General features: G+C 43.5%; 1 protein-coding gene across 1 annotated transcript in view; it reads right to left on the reverse strand.

Moving 5' to 3' along the window:
* Nucleotides 1–21,907, reverse strand: part of LOC129822228 (complement C4-like) — a 37,629-nt gene that overhangs the window by 14,785 nt on the left and 937 nt on the right. Inside the window, exons 2-25 of the mRNA XM_055880322.1 lie at nt 9,800–9,995; nt 9,526–9,712; nt 9,383–9,453; nt 9,202–9,287; nt 9,040–9,122; nt 8,869–8,956; nt 8,679–8,784; nt 8,394–8,520; nt 8,143–8,258; nt 7,739–7,915; nt 7,401–7,598; nt 6,974–7,168; nt 6,633–6,779; nt 5,456–5,588; nt 5,232–5,300; nt 3,334–3,540; nt 2,966–3,083; nt 2,647–2,717; nt 2,279–2,418; nt 1,891–2,094; nt 1,333–1,384; nt 1,134–1,217; nt 572–775; nt 241–473 (exon numbers count right to left, since the gene is read on the reverse strand). Of these exons, the coding sequence (XP_055736297.1) occupies nt 241–473; nt 572–775; nt 1,134–1,217; nt 1,333–1,384; nt 1,891–2,094; nt 2,279–2,418; nt 2,647–2,717; nt 2,966–3,083; nt 3,334–3,540; nt 5,232–5,300; nt 5,456–5,588; nt 6,633–6,779; nt 6,974–7,168; nt 7,401–7,598; nt 7,739–7,915; nt 8,143–8,258; nt 8,394–8,520; nt 8,679–8,784; nt 8,869–8,956; nt 9,040–9,122; nt 9,202–9,287; nt 9,383–9,453; nt 9,526–9,712; nt 9,800–9,995 (3,292 nt within the window). The remainder of the gene's footprint in view (nt 1–240; nt 474–571; nt 776–1,133; nt 1,218–1,332; nt 1,385–1,890; nt 2,095–2,278; nt 2,419–2,646; nt 2,718–2,965; nt 3,084–3,333; nt 3,541–5,231; nt 5,301–5,455; nt 5,589–6,632; nt 6,780–6,973; nt 7,169–7,400; nt 7,599–7,738; nt 7,916–8,142; nt 8,259–8,393; nt 8,521–8,678; nt 8,785–8,868; nt 8,957–9,039; nt 9,123–9,201; nt 9,288–9,382; nt 9,454–9,525; nt 9,713–9,799; nt 9,996–21,907) is intronic.

Genomic DNA, 21,907 nt, shown 5'->3' on the forward strand with positions numbered 1-21,907 from the left:
AAATTGGACGAGACGACTAGAGGGTTGTTAGGTGACAAATCCTAGAAAGACGACGTCTCCAGCCACTGTGCCCTTGAGCAAGGCACTTAACCCATAAACTGCTCACCATGCGGCGCACTATGGCTGCCCACTGCTCCAGCTCCTCCAACCTAATGTGTTTTTGTGTATGCGTGTCTATTTTGGAGTGGTTGGGTACAGCAAAAAAACACATTTTCACACGGATGAATAAAGTATTGTTACCTGCATGGTGCGGTCATAGAGTGGGTTAGGGTCAGTGAAGGCTCCACTGGACAGCTGTTTAGACACCAGGTAGGAGATTGACTGTTGGATGTAGGAGTCCTCCACTGAAATCACGTCCCTGCACTGGGACAACTCCTTGGCTATAAAGGCTGTCAACCAAACACTGCTTGGTGTTGACAGGAAAGCTCCATAGGATCCGTCTGTCTTCTTGAAGGTCAGGATTCTGCCGTATCCTTGGAAAGAGAAATAATCAATTCATTTCAACTGTTTGATTCCCACAAGGGTAGGTGTCTCAAAGCGATTAACTTAAGATGTCCCGGTGTCCCCTCACCAGTCTGTATCATGGCCTGAGCTTCGTCTCTGCGTTCAGCCTTCAGGTCGATCCACTGTCCCGTGGTGTCCAGGTATCTCATGGCGTGGATGGCTGGAGACATGGTGACCATTGTCTGCTCCGCACACCCCATGGGCAGGGAGATGAGCCGGTCCACTCCATCCAGGTTCAGACAGTTCTCCACGGACTCTCCCATCACACCACCTACATGGGGGGTACATGGGCACAGAGCTTATACATGGGACCAGGAGGTTTCCCCCTTATAGTAACTAGGCCTGGAGATTGGTCAGGGCAAACTGGTCAGGGAAGACTCCTAGTCTGAAATAATATCTCCTGAAACAATATATATATTTTTAAATGTAAACATTCAGTACTACAGACCCCGCATGAACAGAAAGTCAAATCAAATCAAGTTTATTGTATATAGCCCTTCGTACATCAGCTAATATCTCGAAGTGCTGTACAGAAACCCAGCCTAAAACCCCAAACAGCAAGCAATGCAGGTGTAGAAGCACGGTCTGTCTAAAGGTGTGGGTAGAGCGAGTCTGTGGACCCTACTTACCTTTGACACTGATGTAGGCGTCAGATTCCAGTCCAGGTACAGCACTAGGAGGAGGTGGGATTTTAAGTTCGATTGACTTGGCAGCTGTGCAACATAGAAAGGAAGTCGAGAACCTGTTTTAACTCAATGTCTGATTTGGCTTGTTTGCATAAATGTCCCTTTTACTACCAATGTCAGATGTTCTGATAAACAACATTACCATTCCCATCAATGTTGTATTCATGTTGTATTGAGACCAGTTCCCCTTCCCCCTGTATAACAGAACAAAAGGTGAGCGTCTCATTCAGAATGGTTATACAGACATATACAGATGTAGGATCTGAATTTGATGCAGTTTGCTACAGCAGGAAAATAATCCTGCAGTAGCAGGAAATTAGAATTAGTACATTTTTGTAGGGGTTGCTAAAAAAAATTCATAAGGGAAAATCAAGTCTGAAATGTTAAAGTGGAAATTACAAACTCCAGAGCCTTTTTAAACCTCAAATACACTACAAGTTTTAAATGTCATGCATTGCAGGAACATTTTCCTGCAACAGGCTGATCAAATTAAGATCCTGCACCTGTACTGTAACTTTTGAAAAATGGTAAAAAGAGATTCAAATCCACATGTTGCCAGTTGTGTTCAGCACAATAAAGAAGTGAGAGCCACATGTAGCCTAATGTACATATGTATTATAGAGACACACAGTAGAATGACTGTGCATTAGTGGGAGAAAAGTGATACAAGTTGAAACATTTGCCAGTGTTGTGTTCATACCGTGACTTTGAGGTCCTTCTTGATCTGGTCGCGAGCGGTCCTAGTGTAGGCCTCTACCTGGATAGGGATGTTTCCTATGACCAGAGGAACCACGGTGAAGTAGACAGGGACAGCAGACTTACCAGGTACTGTGACCACCTCCTTGTACCCTCTGTCTCCCCCTGCACTGCACAGACCCTCCACCCACGCCAGCTCTACTGTCACCTTCACAGAGAGAAACACATACAGTAGACATGGCAGTAGATGTAAGTATAGTAAAAATGTCTATCAAAGGAATCTACAGATGATAATGTCTGCAACTGCTGTTTATTTGAATAAATGGCTGTTGGGGGCATTTTGGATCTGAATATATTGTTTTGACATATATTGTTTTAAGAAAACAAGTTACCTCCATACTGTCGGTTCTGTAGTTGTACACCACAGCTTTCACCTGCAGCTGTTCGTTTCTCTTCACAGAATAGGGCAGTCTGAGAGAGACAAAGAAGTCCTGGAACACCACCAGAGGCTTGGGCTCAGCTATACAAAACCCTGAAGGGAAAACCATCACTAACATTAACCACTTGATGACTGTCCTCTGAAAGTCTAATGGCGTAATGATAACCTGAGCGCCAGTCTCTTTGTGCTATCATGACAACTTCTTGTCACTCGTTGTCATGGTTGGCTTGACAATGAATGTCAAACTGAGTTGGCATGAGCACAAACAGATTTGGGACCAGGATAGTGTAATGGTCGAAGGTTAAGGAAGAGGTGACCTGCCTTTCGTTTTAGAGATCCCCACTGCTTGAACCTCCCAGGTAGTGATGGAGTCAGGAACAGCAATACTGTGTCTGAAAATAATAACGTCCAACATGATTTAACTACTAGTTACACTACAGTATATTGGCTTCCAGGTTTGACCCAGTCTGTTCAAATGGTCAGGGAAAACTCTGGGCCCCAGTCATGACAGTCCTAGCTTGTTTCCCAAATGGCACCTTATTCCCTAGTCTACCAGTCAAAAGTACTGCACTATATAGGGAATAGAGTGTTGTTTGGGACATAGTCCTGAAGTCCATGATGTTGCAGATTACCAGGTTACCTTACGAGACCAGAGGGCCCCACATCAACGATGTCCCACATCCAGGTCTGAGGAAAGTAAGAGCGCAGGTGGACAGACACCTCATCTATGGCCTCCTCCTCATCCATATCTCCATCCGCTAGACAGGAGGACAGGGAAGAGGACAGGGAGATATGCATATACTCAGAAAACATTCAAAAATGTTCAGCTTAATCAATGGAAAATATGTGCATATACTGTAGTACAACTAGTCTGCAAAAATACAAAAGTATTGATTTATCTATTTATCTATCTATTACTGAATGCACCACAATAATCTGTAGATTGTAAGATTCTTCTTAGATGTCATTGTCCAACTACTAATGTAATAATGTAATAAGATAGTGTACTTCTAGCCAGGCTATATGTCTTCCTGGTCTTCTTAATGTTGTTCCTCAACGTGGTGGCATCTCTGCAGCACTTGAGGAAGGCAGAGCGACAGGAAGGAGACTTGTGGGTGGTTTTAGCATGACGACTCTCACAGGACAGACCCAGGCTGTTAAACCTGGCCCCATCCTGACAACACCTCTTCTCCATATTATCCGCGTACCTGTTGACTGCAGACAAGAACTTTGTGTCTAACTAATACATTATATAAATGTAATTTGCTAAGGAATGATTTTGCTGAAACATATCTGAACATTTGTCATGAAAGGATTATTGAAACGTATCCTTTGGAGTGCTGTCCATCTTATGTAACTAATAATAGTTGATACTCTTAAGATATTTTATCAAGGTTTAAGATAAATGATTAAATAATTCTACACAGAAACTTAACCATTAGGATTAGAGGTTATGTAGCATGTACATGGGAAGAGAGGAATGTATGTGTGTGCCTAAAGGAAACTAAGTGGATCATTAACCTATGTTTGAACCGACCAAGCTATAACTCTGTGGAGATAAGAGAAGACAGCGAGAGCCCCTCCATGTTTTCCTTATCTGGGGGGGGGGGGGCTGGAACTGTCAGCTAAGTGGTAATAAACTGTGGTGAGACTCCAGGGGATAATCCAAATAAAGTGTGTATGTGCGTTAGTGTGTTGGAATGGACTTTGGAATCAGCTTTGTCCTTGTCGGAGAAGAGGAGGGACATTTAGAAAGCTATGACGCTGTGTATGATATATAAACTAACGTACATGGTTTTTTGAGTAGAGATCTCTCGAGAATAAACGCTATTGGTTAATTTGGAGACTGGTCTTTTGTCTATTTTATGCAAATAAGAAACGTACAAATTCTTAGAAACTGACAGAGTGTTTGCTTTGTTATAATTTAATTGGTTAACGAACATATAGGAAACTAATTCCTATAACATACTCTCACCATAAGAGTAAAACTAGCATGCTCAGAGGATGGAGGGAGAATAGAAGTCCCACCAATCCGGGAACATTCCCAGAACATTAGCTAAGATTCCCATTAAGTTCTAGATAGGGTTTTATCTAACATTAGGATATAAAAATACATAAAGTTAAATATCCTTGGAATGTTGTCCTAATGTTCACTAAAATATTTTACATGGTATCCAAGACTATGACTGCTAATCTAGGATCCCTTTTGCTTGAGGACCTCTAAGAAAAGGCTAAATGTATATTGGGTGAACATCAATGGAATATTATGTCAAACCTAAAACAAATGTGCTATGAACATCATAAAAACTGACCTATTTGGAAATTGTGGAACATTGTGCAACATTGTGGGAATGTTCTGTGCAACCTTTGTGAATATCATAAGAATAGTCTTGCAACATCCCAGACAACATCCCAGACTTAATTCATATGTTCTGTCAACATTCTTACAACATTAAGGGAATGTCCTGTGCAACCCAAGTTAGACATTGTATGAATACCATCATAACTGAGCATATCTCTTCTAATGTACCCACCAGGTTCGCACAAATGTTCTGGGAACCTTTGAAGAACTCAGAAAGGCTGTTCTGTCAACATTCTTGCAACATCAAAACAATGTTTTGTGCACCCTGATACAAACATCTGAATGTCAGCACAACTGCACAGTTGCCATATCCCCACAATGTTCCCTCAACTTAATGAAACATTCTGGGAACCTTTAAAGAACATATGAAATGTGTTATAGGAATGATCTTGTATCATCAGGCAAATGTTTTATACAAACGTTCTATAATCATCAGCACGACTGGACAGTTTTGTGTTATGAGAACATTTGCTGCGATCTAAAGAAAGTTCTGGGAACTTTCACAGAACCAATTTTGGTTTGCTGAGATTACTGCTACACCTACTGATATCAGAGAAAGCCTGTCGGTGGTTCAAGGCTCTCTTCTGTCTTCTTATGTTGTTACAGGAGTAATCTGATCAGAGGACGAAAGAAAAATCATTTTACAATATTGTGTGGAATAAATTCCATCAACAACAGCAGCAGTGATGTGCTTTAACCAACCAGGATCCATACATGTACTATTCATTCAACATTATAATGAGTTAAATGTCTAAATGTAAATCGTACCCTTTCTCACGTGATCCTCTGTATCCACCCAGTTGGTTATAAAGGCGAGCCCAGCGTCCTGTAACACAGACTGGTCGTTTCTGCCTCCTCCACTAGAACACGCCAGGTCATATGAATTCATGTAGGCAAACATCTAAAGAAGAAGAAGAAGACAATTCATTTATTGGTCCATTTACTACATGAACAACAGACATTTGTCTTTTGCATATCCCATTCTCCCTGGTAGACAAACACATACTGTCATGTACATACAGTAGATACATATAACAGTACATACTGTCCTGTACATACAGTAGATACATATAACAGTACATACTGTCCTGTACATACAGTAGATACATGTAACAGTACATACTGTCCTGTACATACAGTAGATACATATAACAGTATATACTGTCCTGTACATATAGTAGATACATATAACAGTACATACTGTCCTGTACATACAGTAGATACATATAACAGTACATACTGTCCTGTACACACAGTAGATACATATAACAGTACATAATGTCCTGTACATACAGTAGATACATATAACAGTACATACTGTCCTGTACACACAGTAGATACATATAACAGTACATACTGTCCTGTACATACAGTAGATACATATAACGGTACATACTGCCCTGTACATACAGTAGATACATATAACAGTACATTCTGTCCTATACATACAGAAGATACATATAAACACAGTACATACACGTGGAGATACATTCTCAGGTATACTGTATTTTCACAGACAAACCTGCCCTCTGTGATACAGTACATTAGCTCAGCGTTTTCCAACTCGATCCTGAGGACACCAAGGGGTGCACATTTTGGGTTTTTCTTAGGACTACACAGCTGATTCAAATGATCAACTCATCATCAAGCTTTGGTTATTTGAATCAGCTGTGTGCTGGGGCCAAAAACAGAAGGTACACCCCTTTGGGCCTCCAGGACTTAGCTTAGGAAATGCTCTATTAACTGATACCAGGTCATAGCCTTGTGAAGCTGTCAACATACACCTGAGACTGGGCCAAAATCCAGACTAATAATGTTACTTTATTAGTTCATCTTTATTTAACCAGGAAGTCACATTGAGATTGAAATATCACCAGCAGCCACACATACTGTATGTAGCTATTCATTCAACCTGGTAAGTGTGTGACAGACAGAGGTTCTGTACCTTCTGAGGAGTGAGTTTGTTGTTCTTGTTGAGGATGTAAACAGCTGTATCTACAGCAGCCAGAGCTACCTTGTCTCCCTGGTCTGTACGGACCACCACATTCACCAAGTCAGCTGGTTTATGCTCTTTAAATGGAAGGATCTCGATCTGAAAACACAGCAACAAAGACATTGTCACAATCTGCCCCCATGCAGAACTAGATCACTTTGATTGATCTTTATTAGTCAAGTTAAAATCATAAAATGTGCCTTCTTGATGCACAGCACTGACAACAGGATAAAACCATAACTGGCTAAGTGTAGTAAGAGTAGAAGTAGAGAAACAAGCGGTAACTACAGAACCTGTCCTTTGCAGATATCTTTGACATCAGCCCATACAGAGTCAGCCACTATGGTGGTCTTCTCTAGTGTCTGTGTGAAGTAGTAGGCCACCAGTCTGAAGGAGGGGACCAGGTCAAGACTGTAGGGCAGACTGAAGGTGGTCAGCTCAGTCCTCTGGACCCTGTTCATCTGGACCACTCTGCCCTTACTCAGGACCTGACAGAATGGAAACAGAGGAAATGACACATCATTACTCTTCACTACCAGATATTGAAATGGTTCATTTCTCAACCCCCGACGTGTTTATATTCATGTTGGTTACAGCTATGACAAACCCAGTCTACTGTAGTGTCTGGAAATCTGAAGCTATGCACAGATAAAGTATGTTGCAGAAGTGGTAAATGGTCACCATCCATTATTAGAATGGACTGATACTCCAGTATGTTACCATATAGTAGATGTAGGCTGGTCGTGGGGTGCCTGGTGGAGTGATGTCTCTGAGAGTGACCGTCATGGTTCCTTCAGGCTCCAGGGTGACATGTTCTATCTCTACACTCAGGTAGCTGTTCCCCTCAGACTGGGCTGCTGACACTGTCATTTTGGCATCACTCATTACTACCTCTTTATCCTCTCCCTCAGCAAACATCTGGAGAGACAAGAACAGACAGTGCAAAGTTACAGTACGTCAATATTACCTCACATGGAAATTGGAGCCACATAGAACATTTGAGAAAACTACATGGGAAATACAGTGTTGATTGAAAGTTCTCTGTGTCTGTCCTGTACCTTGATGTCCATAGACGTGGCCAGTTTGGGCACTTGGAAGGTGAGAACAGCCTCACCCTTAGAGTTACCGGACACCTCCATCTTAGACTCCTGTGTGCCTCCTACAGAGGTCACTGAAAGTGAAGCCCTCATACGGAGGTCAGGGGCTGGGGATCCATCTGGGTGGGTGGTGGTGGCCTGAGAATGAAACATGCAGCATATACCCAGTTGACTATGTCTATAGATACAGTCATATTCTAAATGGTAAGGCCAATACAATTGATAACACTGATAACTATTTTACGGTACGTCTCATTTGGAAAAGGGATTTGTTCATCTCAATATGATGTCCTGAATAAATATAATTATATTTTACTCTGTGGTGTTAACGTTTGTCTTAGAGTGCAGAAATGACCACACAGTACCAGGATAGAGAACTTTCCTCCAGGTGTGAAGTATTCCTTAGTCTTAGACATGTCAATGATGTATGGAGACGTCACTATCTTTACTGAAGTGCTCTCAGCTTCTTCTAGATCTCCGCCTGAGAGAGCGAGAGACAAAGACAGACAGAGTGACAGTTACTGTCATAGAGCACAAACAGTTACTGTATATCCAAGAGAAAATACCTGAATCCACTGGTATGGGCATGTTTTATCTAACTGTATGAAGGACTTACTTGCTGTTTCTAAAACTGTAACAGCTATGTACAGATTGTATCCCTCCATGTGTTGGATGCTTTGCTTTTCTGCTTTTCCACGTAGGTCTTCGGTTGGCAGGGTAATGCTGGCGACGCCGTCTTGGATCTACAATACACCAGAAAAAAAGTTCACAAACGGCTCATCAGAAAAATAAAAGTAAATGGAACTGACCTGGATACAAAACAATAACTCTACAATCAGAAAATGTGACTTTCATTTTTTTTTAAATGATGTAATGCTTTAAGATGATAAAGTGAACTCACAGAAGTCTTGTTTTCTAGGCCAGGTAGATGTATTCTCTTGCCTTCTCTGTCTATTAGTCCAAATCTAACATAAGCTATGCCATTGACACCTTTGCCATAGGTGTACCTGCAATCAACACACATTTCCTTGACATTGCTATGAACAATTCACAAAACAGTCCATAAATACAATCTGCTTCAACAATCTCACCTTACAGAGATGCTGAATTGAAAGGATTCTTCTGTCACTAAATAATATGGCTTCAAAGCTGCTATCTTCACCTCAAAAGTAGGAAGAACTGAAAGAAATAAAGGTGAGCTTCACTTTGTTGTTGTTGTTGGGCGGTATCATAGAGTCAGGCAACCTATTTTTGATACTCACCATATTCCCTGACCTCAAACTCCACTGAAGAGTTGGACATGGGATGGTTGATAAAAGCGGCAACAATCTTCCAATGGCCAGCCCTGAAACATGTTGACAGAGTAGTGGTCAGTGCTACTCATATCCTGTCTTCCATAGATTTTATGTCAACATACTACTTACGTCTCAACATCAGGGATCATTATGTTCCTCTGAAGGAGTTTACTGGAGTGTAGAGCCTGGTTGTACACCAGCAGGCCTTTGGAGTTCTGCAGAGAGACAGTGAACGCTATTTAGAGAACAGAGATTTAATATAATGCAATAATACAACTTTAACATACAGATAGATGTCTTGCAAACGTACAAATATCTTGACATTGATGCTTTCTTCGACAGGCAGCAGATAGTTGTCTAACGTGAAGACCCTGAAATTGACTAGAAAAGGACAAATTAGGATTATAACTAAAATCATATATAATAGTCAACCTTTTTTATTTTAGACTTTACCATTCTCTCCTGGATTGTAGATTGGTTTGTCTGTCTGGATGAAGACATAACCCTTTTTTGTTGACAAAAGGATTGTTCTTTTTTTTGAAGGGAAATCGTTGCTTTCTGCGGCCAGTTGGATATATGGCACAATTGTCTTTGTTTTTACTATGTTTTTGATTGCCTCTTCGTACAGGCTAGGAACGACCTATAAAACATGAGAATAGAGAAAGTAAAATGCACAGTCCAGTAGTTTCACAGGGTATGAAAGGGGATTAGCCTTCTGCATACTTACGCTCATTTTCACCACCTCCAAATAGCCATTGGCTTCATTGAGAGTTACATGCTTTTTTCCAGACAGAACTTTATTGTTGTCAGTTTGGTACAGAAAGTATAGTGTAATCTGTGTAGGCTTGATAGCTCCCTGGAGCTGTACTGTCACTGTCTCCTCTACTCCCAGGTGGACGATGTTGGGAGCAGTGATGAGACATCTGAAAACACACACGAACACAAACAAACACGAACACAAACAAACACACACACAAACACAAACAAACACACACACGAACACAAACAAACACACACACGAACACAAACAAACACACACACGAACACAAACAAACACACACACGAACACAAACAAACACACACACGAAAACAAACAAACACACACACGAACACAAACAAACACACACACGAACACAAACAAACACACACACGAACGCAAACAAACACGTGCAGGTATAAGCAGGGGGGAGGATAATCCTCCTCACTGAATTTCATAAAAATAAAAATAGTGAAACATTTAAAAAATGATCCTTTTTATATAAAACTATACTAAATATATTCACGTCAACAAATAATTGTTTAAAATACACTGTTTGCAATGAAGGTCAGCAGTAGCCTCAACAGCACTCTGTAGGTTAGCACCATGGTGTAGCCAGAGGACAGCTAGCCAGAGGTGGAAAAAGTACCCAATTGTCATACTTGAGTAAAAGTATAGATACCTTAATAGAAAGTTACTCAGGTGAAAGTCACCCAGCAAAAAACTACTGAGTAAAAGTCTAAAAGTATTTGGTTTTAAATATAGTTAAGTATCAAAAGTAAAAGTATAAATCAATTCAAATTCCTTATATTACAGTTTTTTTGGATTGCTTACACACTAAAATTAAAAGTAGTACACTATTAGCAAAACTTTACACTCAAGAAGCAAAACAGCAGCCCATATTTGCACAACTATAAGCACATTGTCAACCTCACACTTGTTGCAAAACTCTACACACAGTGATTTGCAAAACACTAAACACACTTAACATACATTACACACAAAAATCTATCATGAAGTCACGTCCTTGCAATACCAAAGCACTGACTGTCAAAATACCACACTGTCCAACCAATTGGTTCAACACAGTCATCAGGTGTGCAAACACTCGTTTGCTTAATTGTAGACACACCAATCAGGTGTATAAGCACTATAAAAAGCAGCAGGTGAGTTCATCGGTCTTCAAGCACAATGGAAAGAGTCAGAGAAAGAGTAAGATGAGGAGGACGAGGAGGAGGAGGAGGACGAGGAGGAGGACAAAGAGGAGGACGAGGAGGACGAGGAGAACAACGAGGAGGACGAGGAGGAGAATGAGGACGAGGAGGAGGAGGAAGAGGAAGGGTAGGAAGAGGAAGACAAGAAGGTGCTCAAAGAGGACCGAATCTGACAAATGAGATCCACGCAACACTGGTTGACCACATTGTCAACCACGGCCTGACGCTGAGGGAGGCTGGACTGCGAGTACAGCCAAATCTAAGCCGATATACAGTGGCGAGTGTGATGAGAACATTTAGACTGGAAAATAGGTATTGTAAAAATATCATCATATCAAAAACATCTGCATGGTTTCAGTAACTGCTTACAGTACTGTATTCTATGCACTATCAGCACTTCTGTTACCTTTTCCTGTGAAATTACTGTACTATTGTATACTGTTTTTTTTCTACATAGGATTGAGGGTCAGGGACGACAAGGGGGAAGGCCTCCTATGTTTACAGAACAGCAAGAGAGGGAGATAGTAAACATGGTTTTGGCCAACAATGCTATAACACTCAAGCAGCTCCAAGCTAATATTGTCAATAACCACGCCATTTTCAACGATATCCATCAGGTCTCAACATCAACACTGGCACGCATCCTAAAAAAAAAACATATTCAAATGAAGCAAATTTATCGAGTGCCTTTCGAGCGCAATTCCGAAAGGGTGAAACGACCGCGGCATGATTATGCAGAGGTATGTATTCACTTTAGCAGTGTGATCTTGCATACTATCTCATAATCTTTTACTGTACTGTAATATGTATACTAGATCCAGGGGCGAAAATCTGAGATCAACCTTGGAGGGGACAATTACATTACATTTTCTCAAGAGCAATTCCTGGGGGGGACACCAAAAGTAGTGCTGTAACACATAGCATACGTTGTTAAATGTATATTGAGGATCCATAATTCCTACAACTGGATAATTGTTAGGTACAGTAGTTAACTGAAGGGTTTTCCCAACTTGTTCAAATGTTTAAATCATTATAATTCTACTACTAATAATAGTTATAGCAGTGCTCCTTACCAGTCCAGTATGTATGCAGGTATTCGTACTTACAACCAGCAATATCAAGAAAGGTCAGTAGGTGACAATGGTACTGTACACTGTATGGGTGTAGTTTTCAATACAATGAACATGGTGTGATCACATCTAAAAGAATCTCCATTGAGAATCATCACAAAGTTGGTCTCCGTATTGAATTGACCTTTTAATTTGACTTTTTCTGATACATTTATATAGTCATTAAATATGTCCACCTGGCCTGAGTCTACAATATCTTTGCAAGAACAAAAAGCTTAAAATAAGTACAGTTCTAAAAGCAAAATAACTACTTCAATGAAAAACCCAAATAAATCAACCAAAATATCCTTCAGTCAGTGTCTCAACTCTTCAAACAGCAGCTATGGACAAGTATGTCGCACAAAGTATGCAATTTTAAATAAAATAACATGAAATAAATCATTTGTAAGTGTACTAAAAACTACTAAACAAAAGAACAACTATCAATTACACCATGGGTTCTCAAACAGGGGTCCATGGACTAATTGCAAGGGGTCCGTGAAATAAAAAAGTGTAATGAATGTAGTCAGTACCACAAGGTTTCCAGTAAGTTTACATATAATATAGAGGGGGTGGAGGTCCCTGAGGACTGCTCAAAACCTTGCCTGCCTTGCCTCAAAATATGCAGGGGTTCCAGTACCCCAAAAAGGTTGAGAACCACTGCTATACACACTACTGAACAAAAGAACCGAGCATATGTTTGCGGGTTTCCTCAACAACACATCAGTTGGCACTTTCGCAATGCCCTCGCCTGTTGTCTCCGACACCCTGTATAGCCCAATAAACTCCTTGTGAGGGACATGGTCATGGTCAACATAATGCAGGCAGACACTCTCCTGTTCAGCACCAGAGACATCTTGAGTACCATCAACAATTAATGAAAATTGTACAATCGGAAGAGACCTAATCTCAGCTGCAATGCCTCGAATGACTATTGGCCATAATGTTCAGAATTTCATTCTGTGCTTTGGGGCCTGTGTACATTGTGGTACGCTCTGTTAACCACTTCAGTAAAATGGGATCATCCTCTTCTGCCCTAAGTTTCAAAATCTGGTATAAATTCCCACTGTCATCCGTGTGGCCTCTAAAGGCTTGTCCCTGTCTTACTACATGCCGCACCGAACTAACAATTTTCATCAAGCTGTTTACCCCACGCGCTGGACATAACTGGACACTGATTGGATTTAGCTGGTGTGCTGTTACAATTACAAAGTAGCGGTGGGTTTGGCAATTTTGATGTGCTGTGAATTTTTCAATGCCTTTTCTCCAGTTCCTAAATCCTGCACTAATGAAGGCAGCATCAGCTCTTTGGCCAAAAGATGGCTGGCTTGAAAACCCTTGGCTACAGTGAAAACACAACACTCCTTTTATTGATGGATTATAATGTAGCCAGGGGAAATCGCGAAACCATCTCTCTTGAAACGTCAACACTCTGTTGGCAAGAGTTTGCGGTTCTATAAATTGTGGGTGTGGCTGATATGGTTTTGTGCCATCACTGTGGTAACTGGACAATGCTGTGCCACTGTCCCCTATACTGGTGCTGCTGGCAACAAGGGTGACACTTGGTCCTGCCGTGGCTGTGACACTGTCCTCTGAAGTCTCTCTCCCTGGCTCTTTCCCTTTCACCACCCTAACTGACTCAGTCTGTCTCCTAGAAAATAAATAAGGTGTTTGCCGTACTCCTAACTACCGGTACCCAAAACTACACAATTAATCACAACAGTAATACCATTGCCGTAAACAAATCTTAGTTTAGTCACCAGTTTAAGTTGAGAGTGGGGGTATCCATGGCATTTTCCAATTATGTCCCTATTTTACAAGTCAAAAAAATTGAGAACCTTTCATAATGTTGCCAAACAAAGACTCAACAAACTTACCTGAGACTCCCTGTCTGCCAATCTGTCCCTGCATATCTGTCCCCAACTCTGCTGTCTGTGTGCCATCTGTTGCCTGCTCTGCCTAATGACATCATTGTGAAACATTTCCATTCGCATTTCACTTCTTTCTTATGAACATTTTATCAACTAGTCGTTGAGATATTAGGATACTAGAGTTCTTACTATGCGTTTTGGTGTACTGACAAATACTCTGATGTCCGTCTTCTTACTTTTTTCTGCCATTTTTCTACCTGGCTGGCTGGCTGACCTAGCTGCACACACACACATTTACACAACACATGCTGCAACCTTTTGTAATTTAAATAGTTTGTTTCATATTGGCTGGCTTCCAACAATAGCTGAATTTGTAAAGCTAGCGAGCACCAATTCAGTTTCTGTGTGTTTGCTATAATCTTTGCTACCTGGTTAAATAAAGGTGAAATAAAATAAAATAAAAAAAGTTCACTATCGACAATTTATCTTTTGCAACGAGACCATTATATATATTTAAGACAATGGTAGAAGAGAGTGTAGTTCTGTTCTGTTCAGTTTGGACTTCAGTTTATTGCTAACCTTATCACAGGGACGTCGAAGCACTACATCTGCATGCTGATCTTGGAATAAACTGACGATAGCAAAGATTCCATCTTTGACGACGCCACATAAATGGAATAGGTACTAGCTAGCTTGATAGTTAATGTTTGCTTTAGTTTGCGCGCTAGCTCTGCAAATTCAACTAGTGTGTGAACCCTGCCAACATAAAAATAAATAAATAACATTGCTATGGACCTGCTATGGATTGACTGGATTAACCTCACGTCAGTTACGTACATGTGCCTTTCGGACAGTAGATACGAACTCTCTATTACCTTGCAAGCTAAAGAACTGGCAGTGGATCAAACCATTGTGAGGCAAAGGGCGGGGGGGATCGCAATCTTTTGAAATTTAAATGCGCTATTAAGTGTCTATAATCAGCACAAGTGCTTTCATTGCGTATTATTAATATTATTGAAATTACATAGTTATGTTTACAGTGATATATTGGGGGGGACAAATCATATTTTTCCCAAGATGGGGGGGTCGTGTCCCCCCCGTCCCCCCTGGGATTTCTGCCTATGACTAGATCTACACTGAACTACACAATTTTGCCTGACACTGTTTTTCAGAGAGTTTTACGAATGGATGGAGAGGAGATCCAGCATGAGTTCATTTACGTAGATGAGGCTGGGTTCAACCTGACGAGAACACGAAGGAGGGGAAGGAACATCATTGGCCACAGGGCTATAGTCAATGTCCCAGGGCAACTTGGGGGTAATATAACACTCTGTGCAGCCATTACACAGAATGGGGTCCTCCACCGCCATGCCCATATGGGCCCTTACAACACAGCACTCATACTTACATTCTTGGATCAATTGCATAACATAACAGCAGCAAATCAAATCGATCATATGCAATACATTGTTGTCTGGGACAATGTGTCTTTCCACCGCTCTGCTCTGGTTCAGAACTGGTTTCAGCAACATCCACATTTCACCGTCCTATATCTTCCACCATACTCTCCATTCCTCAACCCTATAGAAGAGTTTTTCTCGGCATGGCGGTGGAAGGTATATGATCTCCGTCTCCAGGCTGAGGTACCCCTCATCCAAGCCATGGAGGAGCCCTGTGACCAGATGGAGGTAGCAGCAATGCAAGGATGGATTCGTCATTCAAGATGTTTCTTTCCAAGGTGTCTTGCTAAGGACAACATTGCCTGCGATGTTGAAGAAATTCTCTGGCCAGATCCAGCTAGGCGAAGAGACAATGTCTATTTATTTTTATTTATTTTTTGAACTTACAATACGTAAAGTGACGTTTGGTTACAGTATTATGAATCTCCATGTCAACATTTTGGGCGAATTGAGAAATAAATTAGTTTCTTCAGTCTGCAACATTGGTCTTGTGTAGTGTTTGGTGAATTTACATTATATTTGTACTTTGTTGATAGTAGCCTACTCTAATCATAGGGAAGTAGAAGTGATACAAGTGTTTTAGGTTTATCACAGCAGAGTGTAACTCGTGCAAACAGAGTATAGTAATGTGAAACGTGTGTGTTTCATATGGTAACAAAGTGTGGTTTTTAAAAAGAAGTGTATAGTTTTTACAAGAGTGTTTAATTTTGCAAAGGATCTGTAGTGTTTTGCTAATTGGGTGTGTGGTTGTGCTAATTGTGTGTAGTGTTTTGAAAACACGGGCCCTGTTTTGAAAATCGTGCTTAAGCAATCAAAAAAAACTGTAAGCAAAGCAGACAGCACCATTTTATTGTTTTGAAAATGTACGGATAGTCGGGCACACTCCAACACTCAGAAATAATTGACAAATTATGCATTTGTCTTTAGTGAGTCCGCCAGGTAAGAGGCAGTAGGGATGACCACGTGTTCTCTTGATAAGTGCTTGAATTTGACAATTTTCCTGTCCTGCTAAGCCTTCAAAATGTAAGAAGTACTTTTGGGTGTCAAGGAAAATGTATGGAGTAAAAGTACACTATTTTCTTTAGGAATGTAGTGTAGTAAAAGTAAAAGTTGGCAAAAATGTAAATAGTAAAGTAAAGTACAGATACCCCCAAAAAACGACTTGAGTAGTACTTAAAGTATTTTTACTTTAGTACTTTACACCACTGCAGCTAGCTTCTGTCCTCCTCTGGATACACTGTATCACATTTAGGTAAGACCCTGATGCGGACAGTGTAGAAATAACAAGAGTTTATTACAACCACAAGGGCAGGCAAATGACAGGTCAAGGCTGGCAGGGGTCAGTAATCCAGGAAGAGTGTACATGGTCCAGAATTGCAGGCAGTCTCAGGGTCAGGGAAGGAAGAGGATAAGGCGTTGGACTATTTTGAGGAGTTCATCTGCCATTTCCGGAAGGTATTCGACCACCCATCCGAAGGCAGAGCAGCGGGTGAGTGCTCAGGAGTTCGCTTTAGAGTTTAGGACTTTGGCTGCCGGCGCTGGATGGAGCGACAGGGCCCTGATCGACCACTACCGTTGTAGTCTACGCGAGGACGTCCGTCGGGAGCTGGCCTGTAGAGACACCACCCTCAACTTCGACCCGCTGGTGGATATGTCCATCAGGCTGGACAACATGCTGGCTACTCGGGGACGTCTAGATCGGGGTCTGGTTGTTCCATCCTCCCGCACTCTCTCTCCCGAACCTATGGAATTGGGAGGGATGGTGCGCAGGGAGACCGGAGGGGGTACCGCTCGAGCACCATCTATGATCGCAGAGATCACACTGCTGATCGGTGCCGGGTTGGTTCCTCTGGGAATAGAGAAGGCAGGCAGGGCACTCTGGCATCACCCCAGGTGAGTAGGCACCATACTCATCCAGAGCCCTCTGCTGCACTTATGTTTGTCTCTGTCACTTTTCCGGATTTTCCCCTGCATTCCCAGTATAAGGCGCTAGTAGATTCAGGCGCGGCTGGGAATTTCATTAATAAAAATTTAGCTCATAGTTTAGGGATTCCTATTGTGTCTGTGGATATCACCGCACCTTTGTCTATGATAACGCAGGAGGGTCACAAGGAGAAGATTAGTCTTTTCCTTATTGATTCCCCTGCGTATTCTGTGGTGCTAGGCATACCCTGGTTAACTTATCATAACCCCACTGTTTCTTGGCCACAGAGGGCTCTCACGGGGTGGTCGCGAGAGTGCTCAGGTAGGTGTGTAGGGGTTTCCGTTGGTGCTACTACGGTGGAAAGTCCAGACCATTCCCCCAGAATATGCCGATTTGGCACTCGCCTTCTGTAAAAAGAAGGCGACTCAATTACCACCCCATCGACAGGGGGATTGTGCGATAGATCTCCTGGTAGACGCTGCATATCCCAGGAGTCACGTGTATCCCCTGTCGCAAGCGGAGACAGTGGCTATGGATACATATATCTCTGAATCCCTGCATCAGGGGTTCATTCAGCCATCGGATTCACCCGCCTCTTCGAGTTTCTTTTTTGTGAAGAAGGATGGCGGTTTACGCCCATGCATTGATTATCGAGATCTCAATAAAATCACGGTAAAATATAGTTACCCGCTACCTTTGATCAATACAGTAATGGAGTCAATGCGCGGGGCCCGCTTCTTCACAAAATTGGATCTCAGGAGTGCGTACAATCTGGTGCGTATTAGGAAGGGTGATGAGTGGAAGACGGCATTTAGCACCACCTCAGGTCATTATGAGTACCTGGTCATGCCATATGGGTTGATGAATTCTCCATCAGTCTTCCAATCATTTGTAGATGAGATCTTCAGGGACCTGCACGGGCAGGGTGTAGTGGTGTATATCGATGATATTTTGATATACTCCGCTACACGCGCCGAGCATGTGTCCCTGGTGCGCAGGGTGCTTGGTCGCCTGTTGGAGCATGATCTATATGTTAAGGCTGAGAAATGCTTGTTCTTCCAACAATCCATCTCCTTCCTAGGGCATCAGATTTCCACTTCAGGAGTGGAAATGGAGAGCGACCGCATTACAGCCGTGCGTAATTAGCCGACTCCAACCACGGTAAAGGAGGTGCAGCGTTTTTTAGGGTTTGCCAATTACTACCGGAGATTTATCCGGGGTTTTGGTCAGGTTGCAGCTCCCATTACCTCACTGCTAAAGGGGGGACCGGTGCGCTTGCAGTGGTCGGCCGAGGCGAATAGGGCTTTTGGACAACTGAAGGCTCTGTTTACCTCGGCGCCTGTGTTGGCTCATCCGGATCCCTCTTTGCCATTCATAGTAGAGGTGGACACATCCGAAGCTGGGATAGGAGCAGTGCTCTCTCAGCGTTCGGGTGTGCCACTGAAGCTTCGCCCCTGTGCTTTCTTTTCGAAGAAGCTCAGCCCGGCGGAGCGAAACTATGATGTGGGGGACCGAGAGCTGTTAGCTGTCGTAAGAGCCTTGAAGGTGTGGAGACATTGGCTTGAGGGGGCTAATCACCCTTTTCTCATCTGGACTGACCACCGCAATCTGGAGTACATCCGGCAGGCGAAGAGACTAAATCCTCGCCAGGCAAGGTGGGCCATGTTTTTCACTCGTTTTGTGTTTACACTTACTTACAGACCAGGCTCCCAGAACGTCAAGGCAGACGCATTGTCTCGGCTGTATGACACAGAGGAGCGGCTCATGGATCCCACTCCCATACTCCCAGAGTCGTGTTTGGTGGCGCCAGTAGTGTGGGAGCTGGACGCGGACATTGAGCAGGCGTCACGTGCAGAGCCCTCTCCTCCTGAGTGTCCAGCTGGTCGTCTGTACGTTCCGTCTGCTGTCCGTGACCGATTGATTTATTGGGCTCACACATCACCCTCCTCTGGTCATCCTGGGATAGGTCGGAAGATGCGCTGTGTTGATGGGAGGTACTGGTGGCCCAGTTTAGCTAAGGACATGAGGATTTATGTTTCCTCCTGTTCGGTGTGCGCCCAGTGCAAGGCTCCTAGACACCTGCCTAGAGGTAAGCTTCTACCTTTACCCGTTCCTCAACGGCCGTGGTCGCACCTGTCAGTGGATTTTTTGACTGATCTTCCACCTTCACAGGGTTACACCACGATCCTGGTCGTTGTGGATCGGTTCTCTAAGTCCTGTCGTCTCCTCCCTTTGCCCGGTCTCCCTACGGCCTTACAAACTGCAGAGGCCCTGTTTACACATGTTTTCCGGCACTATGGGGTGCCTGTGGATATAGTGTCTGATCGGGGTCCCCAGTTCACGTCAAGGGTCTGGAAGGCGTTCATGGAACGTCTGGGGATCTTGGTTAGTCTTACCTCAGGTTTTCACCCCGAGAGTAATGGGCAGGTGGAGAGAGTTAACCAGGATGTGGGCAGGTTTCTGCGGTCCTATTGCCAGGACCGGCCGGGGGAGTGGGCGAAGTTCGTGCCCTGGGCAGAGATGGCCCAGAACTCGCTACGTCACTCCTCCACTAACCTTACCCCTTTTCAATGTGTATTAGGGTATCAGCCGGTTCTGGCTCCTTGGCATCAGAGTCAGACCGAAGCTCCTGCGGTGGACAATTGGTTTCGGCACGCTGAGGAAACCTGGGAGGCAGCCCACGTCCACCTTCAGCGTGCCATAAGGCGCCAGAAAATTGGCGCAGATCGTCGCCGCAGTGAGGCCCCGGTGTTCGCACCAGGGGACAGGGTCTGGCTCTCGACCCCAAACCTGCCCCTCCGCCTGCTCTGCCGGAAGCTGGATCCGCGGTTTGTGGGGCCGTTTAAAGTCCTGAGGAGAGTGAACGAGGTATGTTATAGGTTACAACTGCCCACTAATTACCGTATTAACCCCTCGTTCCATGTGTCTCTCCTCAGGCCGGTGGTGGCTGGCCCGCTCCAGGAGGCTGAAGTGCGTGAAGTTCCTCCGCCTCCTCTAGACATCGAGGGGGTCCCGGCGTACTCTGTTCGATCCATTTTGGATTCGAGACGTCGGGCGAGGGGCCTTCAGTACCTCGTGGACTGGGAGGGGTACGGGCCGGAGGAGAGATGCTGGGTTCCGGTGGAGGACGTTTTAGATCCTTCCTTGTTAAAAGAATTCCACCGCCTCCACCCGGATCGCCCTGCACCTCGCCCTCCGGGTCGTCCCCGAGGCCGGTGTCGACGCGCTGCTGGAGCCGCACGTCAGGGGGGGGGTAATGTCACGACTTCTGCCGAAGTCGTTGCCTCTCCTTGTCCGGGCGGTGTTCGGCGGTCGACGTCACCGGCCTTCTAGCCATCATCGATCCATTTTTCATTTTCCATTGGTTTTGTCTTGTCTTCCCACACACCTGTTGTCAATCCCATTCATTACCTGTTGTGTATTTAACCCTCTGTTTCCCCTCATGTGTTTGTCAGAGATTGTTTTATGTCAAGTGTTGATTCTTGGTGTATAGGTGCGCGACGGGTCCTCGTACCCATGTTTGTTTGATGTATGTATATTCTCGTGTTTGGAGCATGTTATGTGGACATTTATTAAAAGTCTCCATTTACACTTCGTTTAACTCTCCTGCGCCTGACTTCCCTGCCACCTATACACACGACGTTGACAAACAGGCAGGAGCAGGGAAACAGGCAGGAGCAGGGAAACAGGCAGGAGCAGGGAAAGGCAGGAGCAGGGAAACAAACCCTGGCAGGTTTTACGAACAAAACGAACTGGCAACAGACAAACCGAGAACACAGGTATAAATACACATGGGATAATGAGGAAGATGGGCGACACCTGGAGGCAGGTGGAGACAATCACAAAGACAGGTGAAACAGATCAGGGTGTGACACACTGACTTCAATACAAAACCTAGGAGGCTCTTGGTTCTCACCCCTTTCCATATACTTACACAGTAATTATGAATACTTCCAGAGGACGTCCTCCAACCTATCTGAGCTCTTGCATTATGAACTGACATGTTGTCCACCCAGTCAAAGGATCAGATAATTATTAATCTAGTAGTGAAAACATAAGCTACAGCTAGCTAGCACTGCAGAGAAAACAATATGGTGACTAGTTGACTTAAAGAGAGAGTAAGAAAATGGTTGAACAGTTTTGTTAAGTCAAGTTAATTTTGGTTTACACTGTACGTTGTACTGCATGATTGTAGCGGGTTTACTAATGCACTAGTTCTAGTAGCTATGTTGACTTGACGTTAGCTAAAATGGTGACAACGATGTAGGCTGTGCATAGCGGTTAGCAGCTATGATATGAAGGTTTGGCTTGGAAAGGTTTTATCGCCTGGTCACAGACAGCTGACGTGTTGTGTTGTCCACAAGCGAATGAAAATGGTGAGAGGAGAGCGTGTAGATGCGAGAAGGAATTATCCAACGATCAAAGGGATCATGCGGATTTATGTGGCTGCTATGAAAGTGAACTGTGTTTGTGTGTGATCAGGGGTGTATTCACTCTGCC

The sequence above is a fragment of the Salvelinus fontinalis genome, chromosome 24 (genome assembly GCF_029448725.1).
Source record: "Salvelinus fontinalis isolate EN_2023a chromosome 24, ASM2944872v1, whole genome shotgun sequence".
Taxonomy (NCBI): Eukaryota; Metazoa; Chordata; class Actinopteri; order Salmoniformes; family Salmonidae; genus Salvelinus; species Salvelinus fontinalis.